This window comes from Myzus persicae, unplaced genomic scaffold (assembly GCF_001856785.1).
Source record: "Myzus persicae strain clone G006 unplaced genomic scaffold, MPER_G0061.0, whole genome shotgun sequence".
Lineage (NCBI taxonomy): Eukaryota > Metazoa > Arthropoda > Insecta > Hemiptera > Aphididae > Myzus > Myzus persicae.
In genome coordinates this window covers 23,694-36,434 of record NW_019103690.1, presented here as the reverse complement: position 1 = coordinate 36,434, position 12,741 = coordinate 23,694, and the positions used below count along the sequence as shown (strand labels likewise).

The window sequence follows — 12,741 nt, the reverse complement described above, 5'->3', positions numbered from 1 at the left end:
CACACAAGTATAAGCGTTAATTCTATGTTCTAGAGCAGTCATGCCCAACCCGCGGCCCGCGGGCCACATGTGGCCCGCCAAGGTATTCCATGTGGCCCGTTACAAATTATTAAAATAAAACAAAATATTCCAAAAAAAGTAAAATTATTACAAAATACGATTTTAATTAATTTATAAATAAAAAATACAAAAATAAAAATAAAAAGTATATAAAAATGTTTTTATATTGCAACCTACTATGTGTACCTAACTAAATTGTATTAAGATTGAGATTATGAGTACTTTTATATTTGGTGGCCCGCTCGATTACAAATGTTTACCAAAGTGGCCCGCCGAGGAAAAAAGGTTGGGCATCACTGTTCTAGAGCATGTTTCTAAGTTTCTTTCAGCCGATGCTACTCCAACAGGCATTATAGATAATAATTGAAGAAAAAATGTTATGCTTGGAAAAACAACATTACAACAAAAAAAGGTTTCAATAGCATTATCGGAAATTTTTCAATGCTTTGTAATATGGTCTATATGAGTGTATGGGCTCTAAGTTAAAAAACCGTTCACGTATCATTTACATGGTTTATCACTGATATTGAATTGTATTATAGATCACCTAACTGAATTAATGGTTAAATAAATATTTGATGGATTATGAACAAAAGTAAGTATAAGACAAAAACACATAAATAGAAATAGAAAAAATAAAAAATAATAACTAGACATAAATATTAACTTACATTTCATTTATATATTATAATTTTTATTTAAGTATAATATTAAAAATTAATAGCACATACATTTTTGGCAAAACTGTTACACAAATGATAGCCAAATTATAATTAATTGAACTATTCACTATCACAAAAAACTGATAAAATACATATTTATATAAGTATTGGGTAGATTAGTTATATCCAAGTAAGCATTGGTAATATATTTTGTTTAAATGAAGAATAATTTTCTTCATATTATTTTTTGATAGTACATGGTAAAAAATGGTAATTGATTATATTTTTCTTGAAGTCAACAAAAAAACCAGAAAGTCATAAAACATAATATTTAGATAATTAAACAGTTGTTCAGAATAATTTGATTATTTATGTATATTTTTGTATCGAATGTACAGAGTACTCAAGTGCTCTTTATCATACTTATACTTAGCTTAAACTATACACTTAAATAGGACAAATATCTATTAATGTATATTGTATAAATAAGTAGATTCTTTATAATATGTACATTACAAATAATTAAAAACATCAAAGGAAACATATTGTTCACTTTAGCTTTTGCTAAAATAAGAAAAAGCAAAAAAAAATTTTTTTAAACTATTTTGTGATTGTTCATTGTGTAATAACATCGATAATATTAACCTGGGTTTCCACAACTAATAAACTTGCCATTTAAGAAATCAAAAAGGCTAGTAATTTATGTATAATTTTTTCAAGTATATTCAATAGTAAATTGATAGTGTCCTTGAATTGTGACACATTACCAACAATCATCAAAAGACTCACCAGTGATAACCAATTATACAAGTTTATTTATAAACGGCATGGCAAGTGTGCACAAATGATGAATATTTGGCAAGTACACTGTTTGTGGTAACCCAGCTTTTTGAATATTTTTGGCCCCAGTATAAAGGACAAAATTCTACTCTAGATACAATTAAAATTAATGTTTGGTCATGTTAAGCTCTACAGGGACAAATAAAATTTGGTTTTAATACTAAATATAACAAAGAAAAAAAGATAGAAAGTAAATATGTAGAAATAAACTATAAAATTAAAACTTATAATATAAATTTTGAGCTTGTTATATTTTCTTTACTTTATTTATTCTAATAAAAATATTTGATGATGCTGAACCTTACAACAATAGATATTAGATAATATTTTCATTGTTTTGTTCATTGCATTAAAACTAAAATCACCACTATTATATCATAATAGTTAACATTAGTGCATCTAACAGTAAATAGCATATTATAAAATGGACTTAAAATACTTCAACTTAAAATGTATATATATTATATATATTATAAAGAGAGATTCACAAAATCATTTCATTAATATTAAATTAAGCTACCTATCAGTATTAGCCGATAACAACATAATATAATCTATTTTTTTTTAGAAATTGCACTCCTTCGACTAACACGGCCACAAAACAAACCAACTATAAATATAAGTCCCGTGAAAGTGAATAAAACAACTATTAGGTATTTCTTAGAAGGTGATTTGGCAACTTGTCCGTACAGCTGTTGTAAACTCTCTGGATAAATCTACAAAATTGAATTAAAATATTATAATTGCAATCAAATAAAAAATGACAGGAAATCATGAGGTTCAAAAGTATTTAAGTAATGAGTGCCAAAAATTGATTACCGCACTACATACAAATAAAGTAAGTATAATATTAATATATGTTTAAATAGTGAATAATGTAAACAAATGAAATGGACAATTTATATTTCTATGAACAGAGAATATTTTCTAACCAATGCTTTAGCGTTCTTAAACATTTCCATCCTCTGCAATAGCATGTCGTGACACTTGGCACTGAGCGTTTTAGTTTTGGATTGAACAACAGTTTGTAGGCATTGTAAATCTGTTAAAAAAAAGGTAATTTTAGATCAGATGATGAAATGTGACACATTTTTAGACAATTCTTGTAGTTTTTAAAAAAATGTTTATTTAATATATGAAGTGCATTAGAAAACAAAATACGTATTATTTGTTTTCCAATTAATTTTTACTTAATAAAACAATATTCTCAAAAAAAAAAAAAAAATGTTTTAGAAAATTGTTTGTACAAATGTTGACTATTACTTATTGGTCTATTTTATTGCTTAAAGACATTTCAATTTAAGATAAGATAAGAACTATGACAACTAAATGGATACTTAGAAAAATTTAACTACACTTCTCTAAATCACTTAAGTTTAATTAAAAATTATATTGAAATAATGTGGAATTGTTTCCATAATGTATCAACAATTTAAGAGGATTTTAAGAGATGAAAAATATAGGAATGTGATTTTAAGTTATAGACTTGTACTATTTAAAAATATGAAAGTTAACATTTACACTTTTTCTATTTTATGTTCTGTGTAATTTTAGGTAAATATAAAAATTAAAAATTGATAAAATTTGTATTTTACATTCAAAATATTACTTTAGGTAAAATGTAAATTAGATTAGGATGAATACCATAAGAAACTTACGTCTTCCTGCTCCTTGAGGAACTTCATCACAGTACTTGGTAATATCCAGAAAACACGCTCGTTGTAACAACGGATCTACATTTATATCAGCTTTGGATTCTTCAATCAATCCAGCTACTTCTAAACGACAAGCCCGACTTTCTATTAACCCATGACTCATTGCTTGTTTTAAACATTCTTCCACTTGTCCAGAATCTTCTATATCACCATTGCCTTCATTGTGCTCTTCTTTTCGGCAGAGCTCTTTAATCTATTTACACAAACAAAACAATCAAGCTAATTTTTTCTTTTATATATGAAATATGTTAGTCTTAAAATACCTCGGTTGTACAAAGACTTCGTAACAATGGATTTAATTTGTAATTTAATGCAGATTCACGTAAAGTAATAGATACTTGTTTCTCGCATTCTGGCTTAAGCTTTCTTAGTCTAAACTTTTCCTGAAAATATAATTGTAATATTTAAATTCAAAAACAATATATATAAATTTAATAAGCACAAACTTTTAAACATTGTAAAACTTTTCCATTATACTCGGACTCTGGCCGTAACTTAGCCAATATTTGACTACAATATAAATTGATGTCTGCTTGACAACTATGATGTAGTGCTGGATCCAGTCTATAGTCATCACTTTGTTCAATCATACGTTGAATTACAAGGGATTGGCATTGTTTTTCAAACGTCAGATCATGTTTGAATTTCTATAACCAATTTAATTAGTTATGATTTTTATTCAATTAGTTATTAAGAGGACGTGATAACTACATGTATTGTCTCATCTTACAAGTGCGTAACACAGAAAATTTTAAGCTCGGCAGATCACTTTTAGCATTGTTGGTGTAAAAATTAGAGTGAATTAACCTCATATAAAATTTAAAGGTAAGATTATAATTCAGAGTCCCACATGGCCTTTTGTTGATATTATTTTTAAGTAAGTTATGACCTTTTTTTGAAACTGTACATTTTAAAATGATTATAACTTACTTAAAAATAATATTATCAACAAAAGGCTACGTGGAGCCTTAGATAATAATCTTACCTTTAAATTTTATAAGAGGTCAATTCACAATTTAATTTTTAAGCTAACGGATCTAAACGTGATCTTCTCAGAGTGAAGTTTGCTATGCTACACATTTGTAAGACGGAGACAACACATCAACGTCCTCCTCTTAAACATAAAAAGTAAATAAATAATTAAAATAATATTTATTTTGTTTAAGATTTTTTATAAATTTATCCACAAATAAAACCTTTAAACAGCTCAAAGCTCGAGAGGAATTTTCTTCTTTACAGTATAGCTGCAACATCTTATGGCATTTTGTTAACAAAACATAATCTGACGAACTGTCGGTCAAATCTTGTCTCTGGATTAAAAATATTACTCGATGACATTGATCTGACAATAAGCTCTTGTTCATTTCAAGACACACTAAAATCTAAAACATAAAATAAAGGGTGTAAGAAAAATATGTAAAATTATGTTAAAAAGTTTTTAAGTGTTATTTTACCTGTGCTGAACCAGATTCCATATTAGAACAATGTTTTGCAATATCATTTTGACATGCATTTTTTAAAACCGGATCTAAATCTAAGTATTCACGTTGCTGTAATAACTGAGCACGTAATTGTTGTCGGCATGGTTTTGTGACTTTATGTTTAGAGTCAGTTATAGTATCATTACGTACTACTTCACTTAAACATGCTACAACCTAAAAACAAAAAAATGAATTATGTGTATACTCGGACATTAAGGGTGCATATATTTTACTATTCAAAGCTACATAAATCTACATACCTCTGGTTTGGTGCGAGACTTGGGGCAATACCTAATAACAGTTGATCGACAAGCTTCTTTGAATGATAAAGTAAAACGGTAATCATTCATAGATATCAATTGAAAATGTTCCACAGCAGCACGACATTTTAATTCTGTTTTCATTTCAGGATCATTTTTATTTTTGATCAAACAGTCCATTACATCATTTTTACCAATTTCATCTTTAGATAAAAGTTCAGCCTATGTCAAAGAAAAATAAATAATAATTATACTTAATAATAAATGTTTATGTTTATTAAATTTACCGAACAAAATTGTTGAATGAATGGTTTACAATGTAATCTAATAACGGGATTTAGCTGAATATCTTCAGCTTGTGCTTCTGTCCACAGCCTTATCGATTCCTTACATTCTTTTGTCATTTTTTTGCTGAAATAATAATTTAATAAAATACACTTATTTTAAATGTTACTTCTAATAAACTGTTATTATATACTTATTAAAGTGGTCTTGTAGACAGAGCATTTCCTCTCCGACACCGGTTTTTTTGTGACAAAAGTTTGGAAGATCTTTAATACATGCTTCTGCAATTTCTGGGTTTAGATCTACACTAATAGCTCTTTGTATCATAACTTTCCGTACCTGATCTTTACATTTTGGTTTTAACTGTTAAAAGCAAATTATTTAAGTATCAAAATATTTTACTCTAATTAATGTTTAGAGTCTACTATATAAATTGTTTATACTTTATATTTTGCTCCAGTTGAAGATGATGTAAAGGGTCGATAGTACTGAGTAAGACATGGCAAAATCAAGTTTTCTTTTGATTCTTTAATCCAATCTCCAGTAGCTTTGCATATTCTTGATGCATCCGAATAACATGCTTGATATAATGCAGGATCTAATGTGAAATCGCGATTAATAAAATATTGAACTGGCAGTAATGCATTCTTGCATTTATCTTGAACTGATCCCACAAATAACTTTTCCAACAAACAGGATATCACCCTAGTTTTAGAAAATATAAGAAATTAATACATATCTACTGATAATATTGATTCAATTCAATTAAATTACCTGTTATAACCAGGAGGTATATCAGAGCAGTATTTATCAACTTCAGACTGACACATTTCTTGGAGTACAGGATCTACTCTCCAGTCTTCACCAATATTTGTGATGCGCATAAGTTTTTGTAACTAATTATGATTAAAAACATTACATGAATTAAAAGAGATGATATCTCATAAATGTATAAAAAAAACATACCGATTTTTGACAAGACTTATCTATTCGGTTTTTTTGACGTGAAGGCTTAGAATGGTCCATTAAACAATGAATTGTTCGCCTGCTAACTTCATTATTTCTACAATATTTTTCAATATCATTAGAACACGTTGAAACAACTTCTGGTGATAAATGGTGGTTTTGGAGTAACAATTTTCGATGTTCCATTAATTCAAATTGACAATCAGAGGATACTTTACTGCCTGAAAATCAATTGTTAGTATTAAATAATAATATTTGTTTTTTCTATAATTACAATAAAAATAATGATCTATATAACTTTATCTCTATTCTTTAATTATCTCCATAGCCAATAAGCTGTTCCTAAGATAAGAGTTTTAATAGTACATTAGATACATAATTTAATAAATAGTAAAATATTTATTAGTTTTTACTACAAAAATAATAACAATAATACAGTTTATGTGTTGCAGTATAGTTCACAAAAGCAACACATTATTTAGCTTCAGAGGAAGCCACACATGTGTTATCAGAATCTTTCAAATATACAAAATAACAATTATGTTCACAATAGTCCATTTTATTTTGTTATTATTCAAACTATACTCCATTCATGTTAAAAAGGAAGGCACCTCAGCGTTGACCATTTTTCAGGTAACACCCGTTTGTTACCCACACCGAGTCAACCATCAGTGTAGTTAAGCCACGCCACTAGGCACAAATCGACCACTGAGGTACCTTTTTAACGTAAATAAAGTATAGTGTGAATTAACTTATTATGAAATGTAAATGTTGGATTATTATCTAGTGCAGAGATTCCCAATATTTTCACTTTGGAAAATTTTAAAATTTAGTGACTCGCAACATTCTAATAACTTTTTGGTGTTTTATTATTAATAACTGCATTTGCAATAATTTATTAGTCTGAGTGTCGTGGTGACATGTCTCTGATATACTTGTAATTATGGCTGATAATTATCTCTGATAAAACTAAATTCGAAAATTAGGGTACAATAGTTACAAAGAAAATACTGTATCATACACTTGTATTTATAGATAAAATATATCTTTTCTTTAGTACATTGAATATTTATTTTATAGTAGTTTAGTATTAAATATTTTGTATTATAAGCAAATAAAAATACATTAATATTCCAAGATTTAAAACAACCTACTTTTGGGCCACAATCATTGATCTTTTACTAAAAGATTTGCCTTTAGTACACTAAGATTGGTCAAATATAGAGGACACTGGTAGTATATTAACTATAACACTATACATAATATATATTTCATGTATAACTGTGTGGTGCGTGAATCAATTACTCGGTCACTTTAACTCACTTAATCAAGATGCATAATACTACTAATATAAGCAGGAATGGTCTGAGTTTAAGGTTTATGGTTACAATCTATAGTTAAGGACATTTCTGATCTGGTGCATCTCTGAGACTTAATTGATATTTTAATTTTGATGCAAGTTATGATCATTTAAAAATGTTATGTTTTAAAATGTCCATAAATTGCTTTGTTATTAAAATAACAATGATAGCCTCAAGTATTCCCTAGTTAATAATCTTAGCTTTAAATTGTATAATGGGTCAATTTACTCTAGTTTTAAAAATATCAGAGTAAAATGGATTATTGTCTGTACTTGGATTATTGGACTAACTTGGATTATTGTGAACTTACAGGGAACTTTACCATGGTAAAAAAATGTTTATTATATAACAGCTTTGTATCTCAAAATGTTTAAAAATTTGTGTTCAATATGTTTTTAAGATAAATACTTATCTTGAGTATGAAATAATATATTTAAATGTTTATAGTCTAAATAATTTAATACTTTTAGTATTTTTAACTGTACCATTATGTATAGCATTTTCTAAACACAGCAAAAGTTGTGCCAAGCGTACATCCTTATCATCAGATACTAATCTTCGACAGCGGTATGTGCGGATGTCTTCTCTGCATGCTCTAGTTAATCCTTTACTGACTCTAATATTACCAGAAATCAATTTTTCTCTCCTCCAAAGTTGATTTTGGCACTATATGTAATATTTTAAAAACAATACTTTATAAATAATAAATTCTAATATTTAGAACTCGAGTAACAAAATTACCGGAAGTGACATTTGTCCACTACCAATATGTCCAGCAAGACAGTTGTAAACAAGACCACTACCAGTTCGAATGTCAGCACATAATTTTTCTTTGTCTTTTAAGCAGGCCATATGAAGGGAATAATCAAATTTTATATTATCTGCTTGCCACTCGGATAGTTTATAAACTAAAGGTAAACATTGCTTTGGAGAAAGTTTGTCTATATTGGATTGAAGGCATTCTAATACACGTCCTCGATACAGTGTCTGTAAATGAAATGAGTATATTTACGAAACTATATAAATTAACTAAAATAATTTTTACATACATCTATGACAGAAGTGTTGTAACAATGAAATTTTTTTATATCATCTTGGCATGAGTTTGAAAAATTTGTGATTAGTCTAAAATCAGAAAATGCTATATTTTCTATTCGCATTATTAAATGAATGCAGTCGGTATTTCTAATGCTCTGTTTTTTGTCAACTATGCAACCAAACCAATTCTTGTCTCGTTCGCAGTTGAGTTTTTCAATTTCATATCTACATTTTGGCCATAATACAGCTCGAAGATTTTCTTTTGCCATAAACTTTTTTAAATGAGTCCATATGGCTTTTGGACAGTTGCCCGAAAAATCTGAATCCTAAAACAATTAAAATTATTTTTTTACAATGTATAAGTTAGATGGAATATTTTTACAATGTTGTACATTTCAAAAATTGACCAATAAAATATGAATGAAATGTTTTACACAATTCAGTTTGTTTAGTGGTTTCTATTAAACGACAATTTATGAAAAGAATAAGTACAAAATAAGCTAATAAAAAAAGTGCATAATTGAATTTTAAGGGGATTAATTACATAATTCAGTTAACTAGTAACTTGGGAATAGCGGAAAAAATACCACGGAAAAAAACTTAAATATAAATGTGAATACATGTATATTCTATTCCTAATTAGTAACTACCCTGTGGTGAGTACCTATAACAATATTTAATACATTTTAATGAGATAATGTCAATTTATTGTCATGTGTAATTTGTATAAATGTAGTATGTATATACGTAAGACTGATGTTTTTTTACTTATAACTTATAAGTTATAACACTGTATATTATGTATAAATGAGTTCATATATGTATTTAATTTTTTTTACTATGACAAGTTATATTTTTTATATAATTAATATTTAAGCATAAGCCATATTCAGACATAAAATTATTTATACTTGATATTTTTCATTGAATAGGTAAAAAAAAGTTTTTTATTAATTGAGTATCCGCATATAAAGTTTCCTATATTGGCTAAATAATTTATGAATTATTAATTTCTATTTGGAGAAGAGTACCTATAATACATGTGATCACATTTATATTTAATTTTTTTTCTGGGCTTTTTTCCCGTTTTTCATAACTTAGATCAATAAGTAACAAATGAATGGAGTTATAGGTACTTCATAATTATTACAAATTACAATAGAGTTTACACAACTTGCACCAGTAACTCTTTATAAGACAAATGTAAGTTGTAGGTAGGATCTTATTTAAAGTCCCTTAAAAAAATTAACTTGTTACTATTAATATGAACACTGCACAGTATACAAACATTTGTTTTTAACTGATGGTTGGGACAGCACAAAATAATACAAAAATAAATTCTAGCATCTTTGTAAAGTAATTAAATTAGTGAATATTTTTGGTTAATCTTATAAATATCATCAATAAGTTTGTTGTACATTAAATAGCAATTGTTACATCAAAATACAGGTACCTTAGGGAACTTGTGATATCAAGAAAATTATTCCTAAGACTAGGTACCTATAAAGTTGTAAATGTAGGTATTTGATAAGTACATTAAACTTGGAGTTACATTTGAAACCATTATTCATATCATTCATTCGCTTAACTATTAAGTTATTATTTTAACAACAACATTTTAGTAAAAAAATCTAAGTTGGTATTAAGCAGTGTTGAAAGCAACTTAACTTTAGTAACAAGATACTATAACAAAGTTACTTTTAAAGTAATTTGATTACATTTTATTGCAAGTAATTTATATGTAATTTAAATTCCTTTTTTGCAGTTAAATTACTTGTTACTTAAATTTGATTCAGTACATTTCTAGAACTAATTGATAATGTGTGTAAATATTAAAATATATCATAAAATTAATAAAAATTTATAAGTAAAATTTTCTGAATTCCGTTATTTTTGTTATAGCTATTGACTATTTGACAATAAAGTGTTTTTTTTTGAAATGGAATTGTTATCTGTATTGTTTAAAATAAATTTTAAAAATAAAGATTAATATGTAACAAAATGAGTAACAGTTAATAATATAATATTGTTGATTGTCATTATTTAGCTTATATAAATTGTTGTGTTGACAACATGGTTAGGTAGAAGGTAAAAGTAACTTCTATTGTAATTTAGTAACTTTTTAAACTCAAAAGTAATGCAACTTGATCAATTAAAAAAAAAGCAACTCATTAATATAGTTACAATTTTGATAAGGAATTAGTAGAATAATTTAACTACCAAAAAAAAGTAACTTCCCCAACACTGGATGATCAAGAGTATATGAAAATATTACTCAATATTTACCTATTGGCTATTATGAGCATTTAAACAAAGGAAGTTTAGATTGTTATTTTTTTTTAATTTATCAATTACCTAATATACACATTAGATATTATACAACGATACACGGTGAGTGATTATAATTTATTTTTGAATTCTATCAGAGTGTAAACAATTACCTCGTAGAGCTGTATGCATTCCAGAATGTCAAGTTTTGACACAGCCGCAGTGCCCGCGTTGGCACATCTCAATTTCAAGTAATCGACGCACGATGGTTCAGCCAGCAGCGAATCGACCGCGGATGCATCAGCAGAGCTCAACAGCAGCAGCAGGATCGAAGCGGCAATGACGGACCCGGCCATCGTTTCTTGTGGATCGCAATGGGGGCGGATCACTGGTAACAGTTCGTCGACGGTCGAGGATGACGTCTCTCAGGCGACATGACGGCCCTACCACTTCCGGCTAGCCAGGACGTGGAAACGAAGCACAACGACGGCAATTGCTGTCAATCGGAAACAACAATAGCGGCCAGCACCAGCAACAGCAGAGCGACTCATTCGAATTGTGGCCAAGTAGGAACCTATTATATTAAGTACGGACGGTTCTTATCAGCAATAACGCGGAACGCTGCCGGTACGCAGCTCGCTCGACTTGCTATTCCGTATCACTCGTTATCATAGCCATCGTCATCATCGTATTATTATTATTATTATTATTATTATTATTGTTGTTGGAATACCGATAAGTCGTCACCACAATAACAAAACAACCACCGCTGCAACGACCGTACTTAAGTACATTGCCCTATGATTACCGATCGTAACGACAACGACAAAGATCCGAAATGATAAAATATTATTATTATTATTATTATTATTATTTATTGCGTCGTCGTCGTTGTTGTCTCGCCGATGACCGAAAATCAAATGAAATGCAACCGAGTGGAGTGGGAAATGAGAATCGCAAACGGCAAAACCGATAAAAATATATTCGAACTAAAGCTGTTCTGCTTTTGATAACCGTCGGTGGTGGCGGCGTAGGACCGATAAACATTACGATTTACAGTAATGGCATATTATTAAAATGTTAATGTTATTATAATTAGATAATAATATTAATTATAGCGGGCGGCGCCGATGGCCTACGCCCCTTATGGCGATAAAGACTAAAGAGTTACGACTTGTCGAGTGTCTGCGTACATTGTCTGTAGTGTGTTCTCTGTGGTTATCTGTCGGCACTCGCCACTCGGCGCAGCTGCGTATGTATTTTTGTGATGTAAATGAAACATTGAAATGGTTTCGTCGTTTAATAATTATCAAAAATTGGGATTTGGGTAAAATATTACCTAATAGGTGTTCATAAGGGCATATATACTTGTTGCTTCCCGAAATGAAAAAAAATGATAATATTAAATTTGTATACGTATAGCTTCCAGACACACAGGTGCCCAACATTTTATCGTAAACGAAAATGGTCGAATTCTAGTTGCCTCCCTAGTCCCAATAGGCAAGTAATAAATGTATATTTGTAAAGGTACCTAGATGGTCCTTCATCGATTCAAAAATTGTATAGGTTGGTATTATAGGTAGGAATATAATATATTTGTATAAATATATTATTTATTACCAAATGCTTTTTCAAAGACTATAATTGTATTATTTTTGTACATAGGTATCAGGAAGTTGTAAGTATTGCATATTTTTACGAATGTAATCGATTTATTACAGACCCAAACTAGAAATCCATTCGATATTTCTATACAAAAACTATTTTAAAAAAACAAAAATTAAAAATGCATATTTTGCGTTCTT

At 28.5% G+C, this 12,741-nt stretch overlaps 1 protein-coding gene across 1 annotated transcript; it reads right to left on the bottom strand.

The window, feature by feature from the left end:
* Positions 1-1,857: 1,857 nt before the first annotated feature.
* LOC111035032 (Golgi apparatus protein 1) lies at positions 1,858-11,934 on the bottom strand. Its single transcript, XM_022316519.1, has 17 exons — positions 11,110-11,934; positions 8,680-8,994; positions 8,372-8,617; positions 8,116-8,296; positions 6,270-6,490; positions 6,078-6,199; positions 5,747-6,008; positions 5,497-5,666; positions 5,306-5,429; positions 5,019-5,240; positions 4,732-4,932; positions 4,474-4,659; positions 3,724-3,924; positions 3,541-3,660; positions 3,221-3,470; positions 2,495-2,604; positions 1,858-2,278 (listed from the first exon to the last, which is right to left on the bottom strand). The coding sequence occupies exons 1-17, from the start codon at positions 11,290-11,292 to the stop codon at positions 2,117-2,119; spliced, it is 3,276 nt and encodes a 1,091-aa protein (XP_022172211.1). The 5' UTR covers positions 11,293-11,934; the 3' UTR covers positions 1,858-2,116.
* Positions 11,935-12,741: the final 807 nt, after the last annotated feature.